This window comes from Rosa rugosa, chromosome 2 (assembly GCF_958449725.1).
Source record: "Rosa rugosa chromosome 2, drRosRugo1.1, whole genome shotgun sequence".
Lineage (NCBI taxonomy): Eukaryota > Viridiplantae > Streptophyta > Magnoliopsida > Rosales > Rosaceae > Rosa > Rosa rugosa.
In genome coordinates, this window is record NC_084821.1 from 53,084,283 (window position 1) to 53,103,667 (window position 19,385).

General features: G+C 40.4%; 3 protein-coding genes and 1 pseudogene across 6 annotated transcripts; all 4 read left to right on the plus strand.

Annotated features, from left to right (window-relative positions):
- LOC133728297 (probable leucine-rich repeat receptor-like serine/threonine-protein kinase At3g14840) overlaps window positions 1-19,385 on the plus strand; it is a 28,926-nt pseudogene that overhangs the window by 2,311 nt on the left and 7,230 nt on the right.
- Window positions 863-2,644, plus strand: LOC133728298 (uncharacterized). Of its 2 annotated transcripts, none has more exons than XM_062155690.1 (2): window positions 863-2,310; window positions 2,478-2,644. In XM_062155690.1, exons 1-2 carry the CDS (start codon window positions 924-926, stop codon window positions 2,516-2,518), a joined length of 1,428 nt encoding a protein of 475 aa, XP_062011674.1. In that variant the 5' UTR covers window positions 863-923; the 3' UTR covers window positions 2,519-2,644. The 2 variants fall into 2 exon arrangements, with proteins under 2 accessions (XP_062011674.1, XP_062011675.1); XM_062155691.1 differs by having other exon boundaries at window positions 863-2,304.
- On the plus strand, window positions 6,465-8,246 carry LOC133728299 (uncharacterized). Of its 2 annotated transcripts, none has more exons than XM_062155692.1 (2): window positions 6,465-7,912; window positions 8,080-8,246. In XM_062155692.1, the coding sequence occupies exons 1-2, from the start codon at window positions 6,526-6,528 to the stop codon at window positions 8,118-8,120; spliced, it is 1,428 nt and encodes a 475-aa protein (XP_062011676.1). In that variant the 5' UTR covers window positions 6,465-6,525; the 3' UTR covers window positions 8,121-8,246. The 2 variants fall into 2 exon arrangements, with proteins under 2 accessions (XP_062011676.1, XP_062011677.1); XM_062155693.1 differs by having other exon boundaries at window positions 6,465-7,906.
- On the plus strand, window positions 12,067-13,848 carry LOC133728301 (uncharacterized). 2 transcript variants are annotated; one of them, XM_062155694.1, is made up of 2 exons: window positions 12,067-13,514; window positions 13,682-13,848. In XM_062155694.1, exons 1-2 carry the CDS (start codon window positions 12,128-12,130, stop codon window positions 13,720-13,722), a joined length of 1,428 nt encoding a protein of 475 aa, XP_062011678.1. In that variant the 5' UTR covers window positions 12,067-12,127; the 3' UTR covers window positions 13,723-13,848. The 2 variants fall into 2 exon arrangements, with proteins under 2 accessions (XP_062011678.1, XP_062011679.1); XM_062155695.1 differs by having other exon boundaries at window positions 12,067-13,508.

The following is a 19,385-nucleotide window of genomic DNA, read 5'->3' on the forward strand; positions in this document are numbered from 1 at the left end:
AGAAAAACGAAAGGCAGAAAGAACACTCCCCTCTATTAATTATTGAATGAGTAATGAAAGACGATTACGATCGTTACAGTATACAACAATGTCAGTTGCTTGCTAGCCATCACAAGTGATCGAGTTGGTAAGAGCTTCCTGTTAGGATTATGAGTGTTAGTTAGTTAATTAGGGTTAATTAGTTAGGTTAATTAGGTACTAATTCTGTTATCAGTATGCATGAGTTGTCTTCATGTGAGCTATAGATAGTATACACGTGTCAATCATCTGTGTTCTTTCAGCTACTATATATAGTCCTACTGTACCTAACTTCATCATCGATGGAATAGATCATCTTCTTCATTTTACATTTCTCTCTCTTGCTTAGCTTTGCTTCTGTAGCTTTCATGGTATCAAGAGCTCAGGTTGCGTTCTTGGAGCACTGAAAATCCACTATTCTCATATATATCGACTGCAAATCTTCTTGTTGATGTTCATATTAGCTCAGATTGGAGCTCAGATAAGTCATTCATCATCGATTCTTGATAAAATTTCCAGTTCTTGTTCTTGAGGAATTCATTGTAATTCTACTGAAAAATTGATACTTGATCTGTGCAATTGTGTGTTCATTGCTTCCTGTTATCACAATTATACTCAGAAAGTTGTTGAATCATCTAGATCTGAAATCTCTAACCCTAGCTTTTGCAATCTCATCTGTGTTCGTGTTGATATACATACCTGTCTTGGTGCCTAGATTCATATAGTGAACTTGTTTGAATTCTCATATAGTCTCTTCAATTTCTGCTCAATCTGTCTAGTTAAACCCTAGCCTTATCTCTCAGTATCTCATATCTACAATCATGACTGTTTCTTCGCATCAAACCACTGTTTACCTTCCTAATATCCTTCTTGATGACACAAATTATCCTACCTGGTTGTTTCGGATGGAGTCTTTCCTTAGAGGCCAAAACCTCTTTGGATTTGTTGATGGTTCAACACCTTGTCCTGCACAATTTGTACTTGCCTCTGATGGCTCTACAAACACAATATCTGTTGAGTATATTTCATGGAAGACTCAAGATCAGAGCATAGTCAACATGATAGGCCAAACTCTAAGTGTTGTGGCTATGACATGTGCTGTTGGGAGCAAGTCTGCTCAAGACTTATGGACTCGACTCAAGCTAAAATTTGCTGATGCTAACAAGCAAAACATTCTGCAGCTAAAATCAAACCTCCAAAATGTGAAGAAAGGGACTGATGACATTGAGACTTATCTTGATAAAATCAAAGCTGCAAAGGATGCTCTTGAGACTGTAGGAGTGTCTATTGATGATGAAGATATTGTGGTCACAGTTCTCAATGGTCTACCTTCAGAGTTTGCAGCAATAAAGACTGTTATACGTGCTCAATTCACTTGTGCATCACTCAGTCAACTCAAAACTCTGCTTAAAGCTGCTGAAATGGATATTGGAAATGAAGCACAAGGCCTGCAGAGTCTGCTTACTGCAATGCTTGCAAAGATCAGTCCACACACTCTGCCATCATCTTCTGCAACTACTTATGCCACTTCCACACCACCATCATCTGTGTCTCAGCAATCACAATTGCCTCAAACTCAAGCCATACAGTTTGCATCACAGGCCTCATCCTCCAACACCTCTGCACCACCTGGATTCACAACTCAATGTCTTGCATCTTCTGCACCACCTGGTGTTGTGCCTCAGGGATTACCTTCCTTTCCAATGTCTACCCAAACTCCATATGTTCCTATCCCAGCTATGCCTTATGGATTCACACCTATGTTCAATCCTGTGTTCAATCCCAATAATGGCATGACAGGCTTTTATGCTGGAAGAGGACCTGGCAGGTTTCAACACAATGCAGGCAGAGGCAACAATTTTGGAGGAAGAGGAAATGGCATAACTGCAACTGGCAATCAGAATGGTGGCTTCAGGACTATTGGCAACAACAATGTTGGAGGTGGTAATTCTATTACTTGCCAATGGTGTAATAAGGTTGGTCATAGTGCCAAAACCTGCAGATCTCTTCCTATGAACCTACAAGGCAACAATAACTCAAATCAAGGTGGCTGCCAGTATTGTGGGAGACATGGACATACTGCAGATAGGTGCTTCTTCATTATTGGTTTTCCTGGACAACAAAATGATTCTGAGGATTCTAATGCCACTGCCATGGTTGCTGCTGCTCCCAACCTTGCTCCACAATTTTGGCTAGCTGACACAGGTGCCACCAACCACATGACCAACAACTTGCAACTACTCAACAATGTTGTTCCATATCCAAACACAGATGGTGTGCAGATTGGTAATGGTAATCAACTCCCAATTACTCACATTGGTAATGCAATGTTAGGACTGCTTAAAATGGACAATATTCTATTAATTCCTGATCTTGCAGCACACTTGCTCTCCATTTATCAACTATGCAAACAAAATAACTGCTCAGTCTGGTTTGATGAATTCATGTGTGTAATACAGGACAAGGTGCAGGGCAAGATATTATACCAGGGACTGAGTAAGCAAGGCCTTTATCCCATACCATTTGATTTACCAATGTTCAATAAAGCATCTGCTACAGCTTCTACTTCAAGTATTCAGAACACAAAAACAACTGCAAGTATTCAGCAAACAGCTTCTACTTCACATTCAGCTTTTCTTGGTCAAAAGGTGCAACATTTTCTTTGGCATCAGAGATTTGGCCATCCATCCAATGAGGTGATCAAAGTAATGCTGAGCAAACACAACATAGTTCAAGCTTCTGATAGTGAGAAAAGTGTCTGTGAGTCATGTCTGTTAGGAAAATTTCACAAACTTCCTTTTCCTAGTTCTCAGTCTAGATGTGCTACACCCTTTGAGCTTGTGCATTCTGATGTGTGGGGTCCTTCCCCTCACCTGTCCATAGATGGATACAGATACTTTGTTCTCTTTATTGATGATTGTACACGCTTCACTTGGATGTTTCCAATGAAAAATAAAAATGAAGTCCTTTCCTACTTCAAATCACTGTGTGCATACATTTCTACTCAATTCTCTGCTACTGTACAAAAGTTTAGAAGTGATGGAGGAGGTGAATATATCAATGCAAAGTTTAAGGAATTCTTGAATAACAGTGGTATTGTTCATCAAGTAGCATGTCCCTATACTCCTCAACAGAATGGAATCTCAGAGAGAAAGAACAGACATTTAAGAGAGACAGCTGTAACCCTTCTACAAAATGCCTCTCTTCCCAATCAGTTCTGGTATCATGCCTGTGCTACTGCAGCTTTTCTGATTAATCAAATGCCTACTCAGGTACTCCTCATGAAATCCCCATATGAAGTGCTATATCAGTCTACTCCACAGGTGGATATGCTCAGGGTGTTTGGCTGTGCTTGCTATCCCTTGTTGACACCATATAGATCAAATAAGTTGCAACCTAAGACTACTAAGTGTGTCTTTATTGGCTTTGCTGCTGGTTATAAAGGTTATATCTGTTACAGTCCCTCTAACAGGAAATATATCATTTCAAGGCATGTTTTCTTTGAGGAAACCACCTTTCCTTATGCAGTGAGCACAGTGCCGACATCATCTTCTACAAGACATCCTCATCTGTCATCTCCTCAAGCTCAGACTACTGTGCCTTGCTTTGCTCAAAATCAGTCCCATACACAAACCCATGTGCCTGCATCTGTCACCACATCACACATCACTTCAGGTCCATTATCTTCTAATCCCTTACATAATGATCATCCTGTGCCCTCTGATCCTGCTGCCTGTGATAGTCCCACTCCCAGTGTCCCTGCTTCCTCTGACAGTCATGACACATACTTAGAACCTCTTCATGTCACCAATGACTGTAATTTTGTAAATAATGATCCTGAGATTCTGATCTCTCCCTCTTCAAGTAATATCTTTGCTCCTCAAGCTGACACTGTTATACGATTTGCTGAAAGAGATGGCACCATATCATTGTCTTCTCAACCTGGAACTGGTACAATATCAGTTGTTCTTAATTGTGACACTGCTCCAGCTTCTTCCACTCATATCTCAGAAGCTAATATTCTTCACCCTGTTGAAGGCATTGCTCTTAATTCTTTCAATGATCATCACATGATTACAAGGGCCAAAAGAGGTATTCATAAGAAGAAATGTTTTCTGGCATCATTCTCTCATGATTGTCTTGATCCGAGTGCCACAGAACCTGCCAACTACAAAGCTGCACTTCAAACTCCAGAATGGAAGAATGCAATGCTTGAGGAGTATAATGCTCTTATGCATCAACACACATGGACTTTGGTACCTCTTCCCCCTGACAAAAATCTTGTCTCCTGCAAATGGTTGTTTAAAGTCAAGAGAAATGCAGATGGCTCTATTGCTCGTCATAAAGCACGACTTGTTGCAAGAGGATTCAGTCAGGAATATGGAGTAGATTATGATGAAACCTTTTCTCCTGTGGTTCGACATACAACAGTGAGACTAATTCTTTGCTTGGCTGCCTATCATAGCTGGGAACTTCATCAGTTAGATGTTAAGAATGCATTTTTGCATGGTCTCCTAACTGAGGAGGTCTATATGACACAGCCTGGTGGCTTTGTTGATCCTCATACTCCTCACTATGTCTGCAAATTAAATAAGTCTCTCTATGGTCTTAAGCAGGCCCCCAGAGCTTGGAATGAGAGGTTCACTGCTTTTCTCCCCACTATTGGCTTCTCTTCCTCCTATGCTGATCCCAGCCTGTTCATCAAACAATCCCAGTCTGATTATGTCTTTCTACTTCTGTATGTGGATGATATAATCATTACTGGTTCTTGTGAAATATTGATTGCTTCAGTTAAACATGCTTTGCAACAGGAGTTTGACATGACAGACTTGGGAAAACTCCATTATTTCCTTGGTCTTGAGATTCAGTATATGCCAGATGGTTTATTTGTTTCACAAAGGAGATATGCTAAAGATTTGTTACATAAATCTGGCTTGGACGACTGTCACACTCACTCTACACCCTGCAGATCTGGTTTAAAGCTATTCAAAGACACAGGCACTCCCTTGCAGTCTCATGATGTTATTCAGTTTCGAAGTTTGGTTGGATGCCTCCAATATCTAACCTTCACAAGGCCAGACATCTCCTACGCAGTCAACTCAGTTTGTCAATTTCTACACAATCCTACTGATGAACACATGACTGTTGCACACAGGATTCTCAGATACATCAAAGGCACCATGGATCAAGGTATTTTCTTCCAGAAGGGTCACAACATTCACAAAGACACTGCACTACAACTTCAAGCATATTGTGATGCTGATTGGGCTGGGGATCCAAATGATCGAAAGTCTACCACAGGATTCGTGATCCTCCTTCATAATTCTCCAATATCTTGGTGCAGTAAGAAACAAACTGCTGTGTCTAGGTCCTCCACTGAAGCTGAGTACAGGAACATGGCAGACACTACCTCAGAAGTCATGTGGTTAATGCATTTACTCCATGACCTTCATGTCCATCTTGCTGATGTTCCAGTGCTTCATTGTGACAATATTTCTGCTCTTGCCCTGACCACAAACCCAGTCTATCATTCCAAGTTGAAGCACATTGAGGTTGACGTGCATTTTACTCGCAATCAAGTCAAGGCCGGCTCTCTCAAACTGCAATTCATCACATCCAGAAATCAGCTGGCTGATCTCTTCACTAAAGGACTGTGCTCACCTCAACACTCTTATCTTTGCTCCAGCTTGATGCTTTACACCTCCCATCAAGCTGAGGAGGGGTGTTAGGATTATGAGTGTTAGTTAGTTAATTAGGGTTAATTAGTTAGGTTAATTAGGTACTAATTCTGTTATCAGTATGCATGAGTTGTCTTCATGTGAGCTATAGATAGTATACACGTGTCAATCATCTGTGTTCTTTCAGCTACTATATATAGTCCTACTGTACCTAACTTCATCATCGATGGAATAGATCATCTTCTTCATTTTACATTTCTCTCTCTTGCTTAGCTTTGCTTCTGTAGCTTTCATGGTATCAAGAGCTCAGGTTGCGTTCTTGGAGCACTGAAAATCCACTATTCTCATATATATCGACTGCAAATCTTCTTGTTGATGTTCATATTAGCTCAGATTGGAGCTCAGATAAGTCATTCATCATCGATTCTTGATAAAATTTCCAGTTCTTGTTCTTGAGGAATTCATTGTAATTCTACTGAAAAATTGATACTTGATCTGTGCAATTGTGTGTTCATTGCTTCCTGTTATCACAATTATACTCAGAAAGTTGTTGAATCATCTAGATCTGAAATCTCTAACCCTAGCTTTTGCAATCTCATCTGTGTTCGTGTTGATATACATACCTGTCTTGGTGCCTAGATTCATATAGTGAACTTGTTTGAATTCTCATATAGTCTCTTCAATTTCTGCTCAATCTGTCTAGTTAAACCCTAGCCTTATCTCTCAGTATCTCATATCTACAATCATGACTGTTTCTTCGCATCAAACCACTGTTTACCTTCCTAATATCCTTCTTGATGACACAAATTATCCTACCTGGTTGTTTCGGATGGAGTCTTTCCTTAGAGGCCAAAACCTCTTTGGATTTGTTGATGGTTCAACACCTTGTCCTGCACAATTTGTACTTGCCTCTGATGGCTCTACAAACACAATATCTGTTGAGTATATTTCATGGAAGACTCAAGATCAGAGCATAGTCAACATGATAGGCCAAACTCTAAGTGTTGTGGCTATGACATGTGCTGTTGGGAGCAAGTCTGCTCAAGACTTATGGACTCGACTCAAGCTAAAATTTGCTGATGCTAACAAGCAAAACATTCTGCAGCTAAAATCAAACCTCCAAAATGTGAAGAAAGGGACTGATGACATTGAGACTTATCTTGATAAAATCAAAGCTGCAAAGGATGCTCTTGAGACTGTAGGAGTGTCTATTGATGATGAAGATATTGTGGTCACAGTTCTCAATGGTCTACCTTCAGAGTTTGCAGCAATAAAGACTGTTATACGTGCTCAATTCACTTGTGCATCACTCAGTCAACTCAAAACTCTGCTTAAAGCTGCTGAAATGGATATTGGAAATGAAGCACAAGGCCTGCAGAGTCTGCTTACTGCAATGCTTGCAAAGATCAGTCCACACACTCTGCCATCATCTTCTGCAACTACTTATGCCACTTCCACACCACCATCATCTGTGTCTCAGCAATCACAATTGCCTCAAACTCAAGCCATACAGTTTGCATCACAGGCCTCATCCTCCAACACCTCTGCACCACCTGGATTCACAACTCAATGTCTTGCATCTTCTGCACCACCTGGTGTTGTGCCTCAGGGATTACCTTCCTTTCCAATGTCTACCCAAACTCCATATGTTCCTATCCCAGCTATGCCTTATGGATTCACACCTATGTTCAATCCTGTGTTCAATCCCAATAATGGCATGACAGGCTTTTATGCTGGAAGAGGACCTGGCAGGTTTCAACACAATGCAGGCAGAGGCAACAATTTTGGAGGAAGAGGAAATGGCATAACTGCAACTGGCAATCAGAATGGTGGCTTCAGGACTATTGGCAACAACAATGTTGGAGGTGGTAATTCTATTACTTGCCAATGGTGTAATAAGGTTGGTCATAGTGCCAAAACCTGCAGATCTCTTCCTATGAACCTACAAGGCAACAATAACTCAAATCAAGGTGGCTGCCAGTATTGTGGGAGACATGGACATACTGCAGATAGGTGCTTCTTCATTATTGGTTTTCCTGGACAACAAAATGATTCTGAGGATTCTAATGCCACTGCCATGGTTGCTGCTGCTCCCAACCTTGCTCCACAATTTTGGCTAGCTGACACAGGTGCCACCAACCACATGACCAACAACTTGCAACTACTCAACAATGTTGTTCCATATCCAAACACAGATGGTGTGCAGATTGGTAATGGTAATCAACTCCCAATTACTCACATTGGTAATGCAATGTTAGGACTGCTTAAAATGGACAATATTCTATTAATTCCTGATCTTGCAGCACACTTGCTCTCCATTTATCAACTATGCAAACAAAATAACTGCTCAGTCTGGTTTGATGAATTCATGTGTGTAATACAGGACAAGGTGCAGGGCAAGATATTATACCAGGGACTGAGTAAGCAAGGCCTTTATCCCATACCATTTGATTTACCAATGTTCAATAAAGCATCTGCTACAGCTTCTACTTCAAGTATTCAGAACACAAAAACAACTGCAAGTATTCAGCAAACAGCTTCTACTTCACATTCAGCTTTTCTTGGTCAAAAGGTGCAACATTTTCTTTGGCATCAGAGATTTGGCCATCCATCCAATGAGGTGATCAAAGTAATGCTGAGCAAACACAACATAGTTCAAGCTTCTGATAGTGAGAAAAGTGTCTGTGAGTCATGTCTGTTAGGAAAATTTCACAAACTTCCTTTTCCTAGTTCTCAGTCTAGATGTGCTACACCCTTTGAGCTTGTGCATTCTGATGTGTGGGGTCCTTCCCCTCACCTGTCCATAGATGGATACAGATACTTTGTTCTCTTTATTGATGATTGTACACGCTTCACTTGGATGTTTCCAATGAAAAATAAAAATGAAGTCCTTTCCTACTTCAAATCACTGTGTGCATACATTTCTACTCAATTCTCTGCTACTGTACAAAAGTTTAGAAGTGATGGAGGAGGTGAATATATCAATGCAAAGTTTAAGGAATTCTTGAATAACAGTGGTATTGTTCATCAAGTAGCATGTCCCTATACTCCTCAACAGAATGGAATCTCAGAGAGAAAGAACAGACATTTAAGAGAGACAGCTGTAACCCTTCTACAAAATGCCTCTCTTCCCAATCAGTTCTGGTATCATGCCTGTGCTACTGCAGCTTTTCTGATTAATCAAATGCCTACTCAGGTACTCCTCATGAAATCCCCATATGAAGTGCTATATCAGTCTACTCCACAGGTGGATATGCTCAGGGTGTTTGGCTGTGCTTGCTATCCCTTGTTGACACCATATAGATCAAATAAGTTGCAACCTAAGACTACTAAGTGTGTCTTTATTGGCTTTGCTGCTGGTTATAAAGGTTATATCTGTTACAGTCCCTCTAACAGGAAATATATCATTTCAAGGCATGTTTTCTTTGAGGAAACCACCTTTCCTTATGCAGTGAGCACAGTGCCGACATCATCTTCTACAAGACATCCTCATCTGTCATCTCCTCAAGCTCAGACTACTGTGCCTTGCTTTGCTCAAAATCAGTCCCATACACAAACCCATGTGCCTGCATCTGTCACCACATCACACATCACTTCAGGTCCATTATCTTCTAATCCCTTACATAATGATCATCCTGTGCCCTCTGATCCTGCTGCCTGTGATAGTCCCACTCCCAGTGTCCCTGCTTCCTCTGACAGTCATGACACATACTTAGAACCTCTTCATGTCACCAATGACTGTAATTTTGTAAATAATGATCCTGAGATTCTGATCTCTCCCTCTTCAAGTAATATCTTTGCTCCTCAAGCTGACACTGTTATACGATTTGCTGAAAGAGATGGCACCATATCATTGTCTTCTCAACCTGGAACTGGTACAATATCAGTTGTTCTTAATTGTGACACTGCTCCAGCTTCTTCCACTCATATCTCAGAAGCTAATATTCTTCACCCTGTTGAAGGCATTGCTCTTAATTCTTTCAATGATCATCACATGATTACAAGGGCCAAAAGAGGTATTCATAAGAAGAAATGTTTTCTGGCATCATTCTCTCATGATTGTCTTGATCCGAGTGCCACAGAACCTGCCAACTACAAAGCTGCACTTCAAACTCCAGAATGGAAGAATGCAATGCTTGAGGAGTATAATGCTCTTATGCATCAACACACATGGACTTTGGTACCTCTTCCCCCTGACAAAAATCTTGTCTCCTGCAAATGGTTGTTTAAAGTCAAGAGAAATGCAGATGGCTCTATTGCTCGTCATAAAGCACGACTTGTTGCAAGAGGATTCAGTCAGGAATATGGAGTAGATTATGATGAAACCTTTTCTCCTGTGGTTCGACATACAACAGTGAGACTAATTCTTTGCTTGGCTGCCTATCATAGCTGGGAACTTCATCAGTTAGATGTTAAGAATGCATTTTTGCATGGTCTCCTAACTGAGGAGGTCTATATGACACAGCCTGGTGGCTTTGTTGATCCTCATACTCCTCACTATGTCTGCAAATTAAATAAGTCTCTCTATGGTCTTAAGCAGGCCCCCAGAGCTTGGAATGAGAGGTTCACTGCTTTTCTCCCCACTATTGGCTTCTCTTCCTCCTATGCTGATCCCAGCCTGTTCATCAAACAATCCCAGTCTGATTATGTCTTTCTACTTCTGTATGTGGATGATATAATCATTACTGGTTCTTGTGAAATATTGATTGCTTCAGTTAAACATGCTTTGCAACAGGAGTTTGACATGACAGACTTGGGAAAACTCCATTATTTCCTTGGTCTTGAGATTCAGTATATGCCAGATGGTTTATTTGTTTCACAAAGGAGATATGCTAAAGATTTGTTACATAAATCTGGCTTGGACGACTGTCACACTCACTCTACACCCTGCAGATCTGGTTTAAAGCTATTCAAAGACACAGGCACTCCCTTGCAGTCTCATGATGTTATTCAGTTTCGAAGTTTGGTTGGATGCCTCCAATATCTAACCTTCACAAGGCCAGACATCTCCTACGCAGTCAACTCAGTTTGTCAATTTCTACACAATCCTACTGATGAACACATGACTGTTGCACACAGGATTCTCAGATACATCAAAGGCACCATGGATCAAGGTATTTTCTTCCAGAAGGGTCACAACATTCACAAAGACACTGCACTACAACTTCAAGCATATTGTGATGCTGATTGGGCTGGGGATCCAAATGATCGAAAGTCTACCACAGGATTCGTGATCCTCCTTCATAATTCTCCAATATCTTGGTGCAGTAAGAAACAAACTGCTGTGTCTAGGTCCTCCACTGAAGCTGAGTACAGGAACATGGCAGACACTACCTCAGAAGTCATGTGGTTAATGCATTTACTCCATGACCTTCATGTCCATCTTGCTGATGTTCCAGTGCTTCATTGTGACAATATTTCTGCTCTTGCCCTGACCACAAACCCAGTCTATCATTCCAAGTTGAAGCACATTGAGGTTGACGTGCATTTTACTCGCAATCAAGTCAAGGCCGGCTCTCTCAAACTGCAATTCATCACATCCAGAAATCAGCTGGCTGATCTCTTCACTAAAGGACTGTGCTCACCTCAACACTCTTATCTTTGCTCCAGCTTGATGCTTTACACCTCCCATCAAGCTGAGGAGGGGTGTTAGGATTATGAGTGTTAGTTAGTTAATTAGGGTTAATTAGTTAGGTTAATTAGGTACTAATTCTGTTATCAGTATGCATGAGTTGTCTTCATGTGAGCTATAGATAGTATACACGTGTCAATCATCTGTGTTCTTTCAGCTACTATATATAGTCCTACTGTACCTAACTTCATCATCGATGGAATAGATCATCTTCTTCATTTTACATTTCTCTCTCTTGCTTAGCTTTGCTTCTGTAGCTTTCATGGTATCAAGAGCTCAGGTTGCGTTCTTGGAGCACTGAAAATCCACTATTCTCATATATATCGACTGCAAATCTTCTTGTTGATGTTCATATTAGCTCAGATTGGAGCTCAGATAAGTCATTCATCATCGATTCTTGATAAAATTTCCAGTTCTTGTTCTTGAGGAATTCATTGTAATTCTACTGAAAAATTGATACTTGATCTGTGCAATTGTGTGTTCATTGCTTCCTGTTATCACAATTATACTCAGAAAGTTGTTGAATCATCTAGATCTGAAATCTCTAACCCTAGCTTTTGCAATCTCATCTGTGTTCGTGTTGATATACATACCTGTCTTGGTGCCTAGATTCATATAGTGAACTTGTTTGAATTCTCATATAGTCTCTTCAATTTCTGCTCAATCTGTCTAGTTAAACCCTAGCCTTATCTCTCAGTATCTCATATCTACAATCATGACTGTTTCTTCGCATCAAACCACTGTTTACCTTCCTAATATCCTTCTTGATGACACAAATTATCCTACCTGGTTGTTTCGGATGGAGTCTTTCCTTAGAGGCCAAAACCTCTTTGGATTTGTTGATGGTTCAACACCTTGTCCTGCACAATTTGTACTTGCCTCTGATGGCTCTACAAACACAATATCTGTTGAGTATATTTCATGGAAGACTCAAGATCAGAGCATAGTCAACATGATAGGCCAAACTCTAAGTGTTGTGGCTATGACATGTGCTGTTGGGAGCAAGTCTGCTCAAGACTTATGGACTCGACTCAAGCTAAAATTTGCTGATGCTAACAAGCAAAACATTCTGCAGCTAAAATCAAACCTCCAAAATGTGAAGAAAGGGACTGATGACATTGAGACTTATCTTGATAAAATCAAAGCTGCAAAGGATGCTCTTGAGACTGTAGGAGTGTCTATTGATGATGAAGATATTGTGGTCACAGTTCTCAATGGTCTACCTTCAGAGTTTGCAGCAATAAAGACTGTTATACGTGCTCAATTCACTTGTGCATCACTCAGTCAACTCAAAACTCTGCTTAAAGCTGCTGAAATGGATATTGGAAATGAAGCACAAGGCCTGCAGAGTCTGCTTACTGCAATGCTTGCAAAGATCAGTCCACACACTCTGCCATCATCTTCTGCAACTACTTATGCCACTTCCACACCACCATCATCTGTGTCTCAGCAATCACAATTGCCTCAAACTCAAGCCATACAGTTTGCATCACAGGCCTCATCCTCCAACACCTCTGCACCACCTGGATTCACAACTCAATGTCTTGCATCTTCTGCACCACCTGGTGTTGTGCCTCAGGGATTACCTTCCTTTCCAATGTCTACCCAAACTCCATATGTTCCTATCCCAGCTATGCCTTATGGATTCACACCTATGTTCAATCCTGTGTTCAATCCCAATAATGGCATGACAGGCTTTTATGCTGGAAGAGGACCTGGCAGGTTTCAACACAATGCAGGCAGAGGCAACAATTTTGGAGGAAGAGGAAATGGCATAACTGCAACTGGCAATCAGAATGGTGGCTTCAGGACTATTGGCAACAACAATGTTGGAGGTGGTAATTCTATTACTTGCCAATGGTGTAATAAGGTTGGTCATAGTGCCAAAACCTGCAGATCTCTTCCTATGAACCTACAAGGCAACAATAACTCAAATCAAGGTGGCTGCCAGTATTGTGGGAGACATGGACATACTGCAGATAGGTGCTTCTTCATTATTGGTTTTCCTGGACAACAAAATGATTCTGAGGATTCTAATGCCACTGCCATGGTTGCTGCTGCTCCCAACCTTGCTCCACAATTTTGGCTAGCTGACACAGGTGCCACCAACCACATGACCAACAACTTGCAACTACTCAACAATGTTGTTCCATATCCAAACACAGATGGTGTGCAGATTGGTAATGGTAATCAACTCCCAATTACTCACATTGGTAATGCAATGTTAGGACTGCTTAAAATGGACAATATTCTATTAATTCCTGATCTTGCAGCACACTTGCTCTCCATTTATCAACTATGCAAACAAAATAACTGCTCAGTCTGGTTTGATGAATTCATGTGTGTAATACAGGACAAGGTGCAGGGCAAGATATTATACCAGGGACTGAGTAAGCAAGGCCTTTATCCCATACCATTTGATTTACCAATGTTCAATAAAGCATCTGCTACAGCTTCTACTTCAAGTATTCAGAACACAAAAACAACTGCAAGTATTCAGCAAACAGCTTCTACTTCACATTCAGCTTTTCTTGGTCAAAAGGTGCAACATTTTCTTTGGCATCAGAGATTTGGCCATCCATCCAATGAGGTGATCAAAGTAATGCTGAGCAAACACAACATAGTTCAAGCTTCTGATAGTGAGAAAAGTGTCTGTGAGTCATGTCTGTTAGGAAAATTTCACAAACTTCCTTTTCCTAGTTCTCAGTCTAGATGTGCTACACCCTTTGAGCTTGTGCATTCTGATGTGTGGGGTCCTTCCCCTCACCTGTCCATAGATGGATACAGATACTTTGTTCTCTTTATTGATGATTGTACACGCTTCACTTGGATGTTTCCAATGAAAAATAAAAATGAAGTCCTTTCCTACTTCAAATCACTGTGTGCATACATTTCTACTCAATTCTCTGCTACTGTACAAAAGTTTAGAAGTGATGGAGGAGGTGAATATATCAATGCAAAGTTTAAGGAATTCTTGAATAACAGTGGTATTGTTCATCAAGTAGCATGTCCCTATACTCCTCAACAGAATGGAATCTCAGAGAGAAAGAACAGACATTTAAGAGAGACAGCTGTAACCCTTCTACAAAATGCCTCTCTTCCCAATCAGTTCTGGTATCATGCCTGTGCTACTGCAGCTTTTCTGATTAATCAAATGCCTACTCAGGTACTCCTCATGAAATCCCCATATGAAGTGCTATATCAGTCTACTCCACAGGTGGATATGCTCAGGGTGTTTGGCTGTGCTTGCTATCCCTTGTTGACACCATATAGATCAAATAAGTTGCAACCTAAGACTACTAAGTGTGTCTTTATTGGCTTTGCTGCTGGTTATAAAGGTTATATCTGTTACAGTCCCTCTAACAGGAAATATATCATTTCAAGGCATGTTTTCTTTGAGGAAACCACCTTTCCTTATGCAGTGAGCACAGTGCCGACATCATCTTCTACAAGACATCCTCATCTGTCATCTCCTCAAGCTCAGACTACTGTGCCTTGCTTTGCTCAAAATCAGTCCCATACACAAACCCATGTGCCTGCATCTGTCACCACATCACACATCACTTCAGGTCCATTATCTTCTAATCCCTTACATAATGATCATCCTGTGCCCTCTGATCCTGCTGCCTGTGATAGTCCCACTCCCAGTGTCCCTGCTTCCTCTGACAGTCATGACACATACTTAGAACCTCTTCATGTCACCAATGACTGTAATTTTGTAAATAATGATCCTGAGATTCTGATCTCTCCCTCTTCAAGTAATATCTTTGCTCCTCAAGCTGACACTGTTATACGATTTGCTGAAAGAGATGGCACCATATCATTGTCTTCTCAACCTGGAACTGGTACAATATCAGTTGTTCTTAATTGTGACACTGCTCCAGCTTCTTCCACTCATATCTCAGAAGCTAATATTCTTCACCCTGTTGAAGGCATTGCTCTTAATTCTTTCAATGATCATCACATGATTACAAGGGCCAAAAGAGGTATTCATAAGAAGAAATGTTTTCTGGCATCATTCTCTCATGATTGTCTTGATCCGAGTGCCACAGAACCTGCCAACTACAAAGCTGCACTTCAAACTCCAGAATGGAAGAATGCAATGCTTGAGGAGTATAATGCTCTTATGCATCAACACACATGGACTTTGGTACCTCTTCCCCCTGACAAAAATCTTGTCTCCTGCAAATGGTTGTTTAAAGTCAAGAGAAATGCAGATGGCTCTATTGCTCGTCATAAAGCACGACTTGTTGCAAGAGGATTCAGTCAGGAATATGGAGTAGATTATGATGAAACCTTTTCTCCTGTGGTTCGACATACAACAGTGAGACTAATTCTTTGCTTGGCTGCCTATCATAGCTGGGAACTTCATCAGTTAGATGTTAAGAATGCATTTTTGCATGGTCTCCTAACTGAGGAGGTCTATATGACACAGCCTGGTGGCTTTGTTGATCCTCATACTCCTCACTATGTCTGCAAATTAAATAAGTCTCTCTATGGTCTTAAGCAGGCCCCCAGAGCTTGGAATGAGAGGTTCACTGCTTTTCTCCCCACTATTGGCTTCTCTTCCTCCTATGCTGATCCCAGCCTGTTCATCAAACAATCCCAGTCTGATTATGTCTTTCTACTTCTGTATGTGGATGATATAATCATTACTGGTTCTTGTGAAATATTGATTGCTTCAGTTAAACATGCTTTGCAACAGGAGTTTGACATGACAGACTTGGGAAAACTCCATTATTTCCTTGGTCTTGAGATTCAGTATATGCCAGATGGTTTATTTGTTTCACAAAGGAGATATGCTAAAGATTTGTTACATAAATCTGGCTTGGACGACTGTCACACTCACTCTACACCCTGCAGATCTGGTTTAAAGCTATTCAAAGACACAGGCACTCCCTTGCAGTCTCATGATGTTATTCAGTTTCGAAGTTTGGTTGGATGCCTCCAATATCTAACCTTCACAAGGCCAGACATCTCCTACGCAGTCAACTCAGTTTGTCAATTTCTACACAATCCTACTGATGAACACATGACTGTTGCACACAGGATTCTCAGATACATCAAAGGCACCATGGATCAAGGTATTTTCTTCCAGAAGGGTCACAACATTCACAAAGACACTGCACTACAACTTCAAGCATATTGTGATGCTGATTGGGCTGGGGATCCAAATGATCGAAAGTCTACCACAGGATTCGTGATCCTCCTTCATAATTCTCCAATATCTTGGTGCAGTAAGAAACAAACTGCTGTGTCTAGGTCCTCCACTGAAGCTGAGTACAGGAACATGGCAGACACTACCTCAGAAGTCATGTGGTTAATGCATTTACTCCATGACCTTCATGTCCATCTTGCTGATGTTCCAGTGCTTCATTGTGACAATATTTCTGCTCTTGCCCTGACCACAAACCCAGTCTATCATTCCAAGTTGAAGCACATTGAGGTTGACGTGCATTTTACTCGCAATCAAGTCAAGGCCGGCTCTCTCAAACTGCAATTCATCACATCCAGAAATCAGCTGGCTGATCTCTTCACTAAAGGACTGTGCTCACCTCAACACTCTTATCTTTGCTCCAGCTTGATGCTTTACACCTCCCATCAAGCTGAGGAGGGGTGTTAGGATTATGAGTGTTAGTTAGTTAATTAGGGTTAATTAGTTAGGTTAATTAGGTACTAATTCTGTTATCAGTATGCATGAGTTGTCTTCATGTGAGCTATAGATAGTATACACGTGTCAATCATCTGTGTTCTTTCAGCTACTATATATAGTCCTACTGTACCTAACTTCATCATCGATGGAATAGATCATCTTCTTCATTTTACATTTCTCTCTCTTGCTTAGCTTTGCTTCTGTAGCTTTCACTTCCCAGTGTGAAACCCCCACACCCGAGTTCAAATCCAAAAGACGCTAGAGTTAAATCTCAATCTATTCTTGGGGCCAGGGGGAGGAAGCGTTTTGGCATGAATTCCTGGAACGGATTAGTCTCTGAGCCCAGAAAACAATCGACCGTATGATCTCAATATAAAAAAAAATTTAGTTGCTTGTTGTAGCTAAACTAGAGCAATGTGATTTCGGAAAAAATGCACTCCAACTGTTTGTAAGTTTGGCACCCAGAATTTTAAGCTTTATTCTTTCCAATGCCATCATCACCTGAGTTCAATCCAATCCTGCAGGGCTAAGAAAAGTCCAGCCATCCACTTGGTTACACTATTTTAACTGTTTTGGTCTCAGTTGTGTGATTGTGAATCCTTTTAGGTACAGTAGTATTAATGTGTAACAGGTGTTTGTTAAATTGCGTTTAAACTCCGTTTTGTGATGATGCGCAGACTTCTGAGAGCTCAGAATTTGCCAGGAACACTTCCGTCAGAGTTGGCAAGGCTTCCCTATCTCCAACAAATGTAAGCACAAGAAGACCTTAATTTGGTCATATTGAATCTTTTTTTTCTAAATATCTCTTAACATTAACTATTCTTTCTTTCTTCTGTAGTGACCTCGCCCGTAACTATCTGAATGGAACCATCCCTCCTCAATGGGGCTCCCTGCCACTAGTTAACATGTACTCTGTTTTCTCTCTATAAACATGTGTGTGTGTGTGTGATAATCATGTTATGGTCTTCAGCCATGTTTACAATGTCGACCTTAAGCCATTTCTTTTAAAGACGAGGATTCTATTATTCTGAGAGTTAGTTGTTCATTTGATGGCCCCTGAGCATTCATGAGCCATTTGGGTAGTAGCATTTTGAGTATACTTAAGGGGGTTTTGTGCATTTCAAATTTGATCATGGCCATTTTATGTCACATAGCCATTTCTTTCATAGAAGTGGTTCTAACATTTGAGTAATGGTGCAGTTCTCTTGTTGGAAACCGCTTGACAGGTTCTATCCCCGTTGAGCTTGCAAATATTACCACCCTGAAAAGTTTGTAAGTTTTGACGAAATATTTGTTTCCTTTCCCCCTTGATTTATGGAGTTTTTGAATAAGTTTGTTAATTATTGAAATTGAATTTGTTTTGTGTAGGACCATGGATTTCAATTATTTCTCTGGAGGTCTTCCTTGGGAACTTGGATTTTTGCCGAGCATAGAAACACTGTAAGATGTACTATTAGAATTTTACCCCTGATAAAAAATAATTGGTATATATATAATTTCATTGCAGTAAACACATGCAGAATATTTTTTTTTTTTTTTCAGCAAATCAACCAATGTCATATCTTTATTTATAACTGCTTCCCCTTAATTTGTTAGCATTCTTACCTCGAACAATTTTACTGGGGAGTTGCCGGATACATTTGCAAAGCTTACCAAATTAAAAGACTTGTAAGCTCTTATTTTCTATTTCACATAAGGTTTCCTCACCCGACTTGGTCATTATTTCTCCCATTCTGAGAATAATTGGTATTTTTTTCCCATCATCATGCAGTCGGATTATTGACAATTCCTTTTATGGGAAGATACCAAATTATATTCAAAACTGGACAAATCTTCAGAAACTGTGAGTGATACTTGTTTCATACATGTCATCTGTTGCTTGATTCTGAATATTTTACTGTCACTAATCCAACTTGTGACTTGTTACAGAGGGATTCAGGCTAGTGGTTTGACCGGACCAATTCCTTCTGGAATTTCTCTCTTGACAAGTTTAACTGACCTGTTAGTTCGGCTCTTATGTCTTTATAAATTCAAATAGATTAGGAATTACAAAACTTTTGTTCATGCATCAATTTTAACATGCAGGAGAATTACTGACTTGAATGGACCTGAATCATCCTTTCCTCTACTTGAGGATATGAAAAACTTGAAGATACTGTGAGTTAATGCTTGGCAAACATTAATTAATGGTTGTACAAGAACCCCTTGTAAACTCAAAATTTTCGTTTTTATGTGTTGCAGGATGTTGAGGAGTTGCAATATTAATGGACAGCTACCAGAATATTTTTCGGACATGACAGAGTTGACAACCTTGTTAGTGCAGAACTACCAGATATCTCTGTTCCTTTTTTTTTTCTTTCTCCTTTCTCTGCCTTATAAACATGTTCTTTCCATATTTTATTAT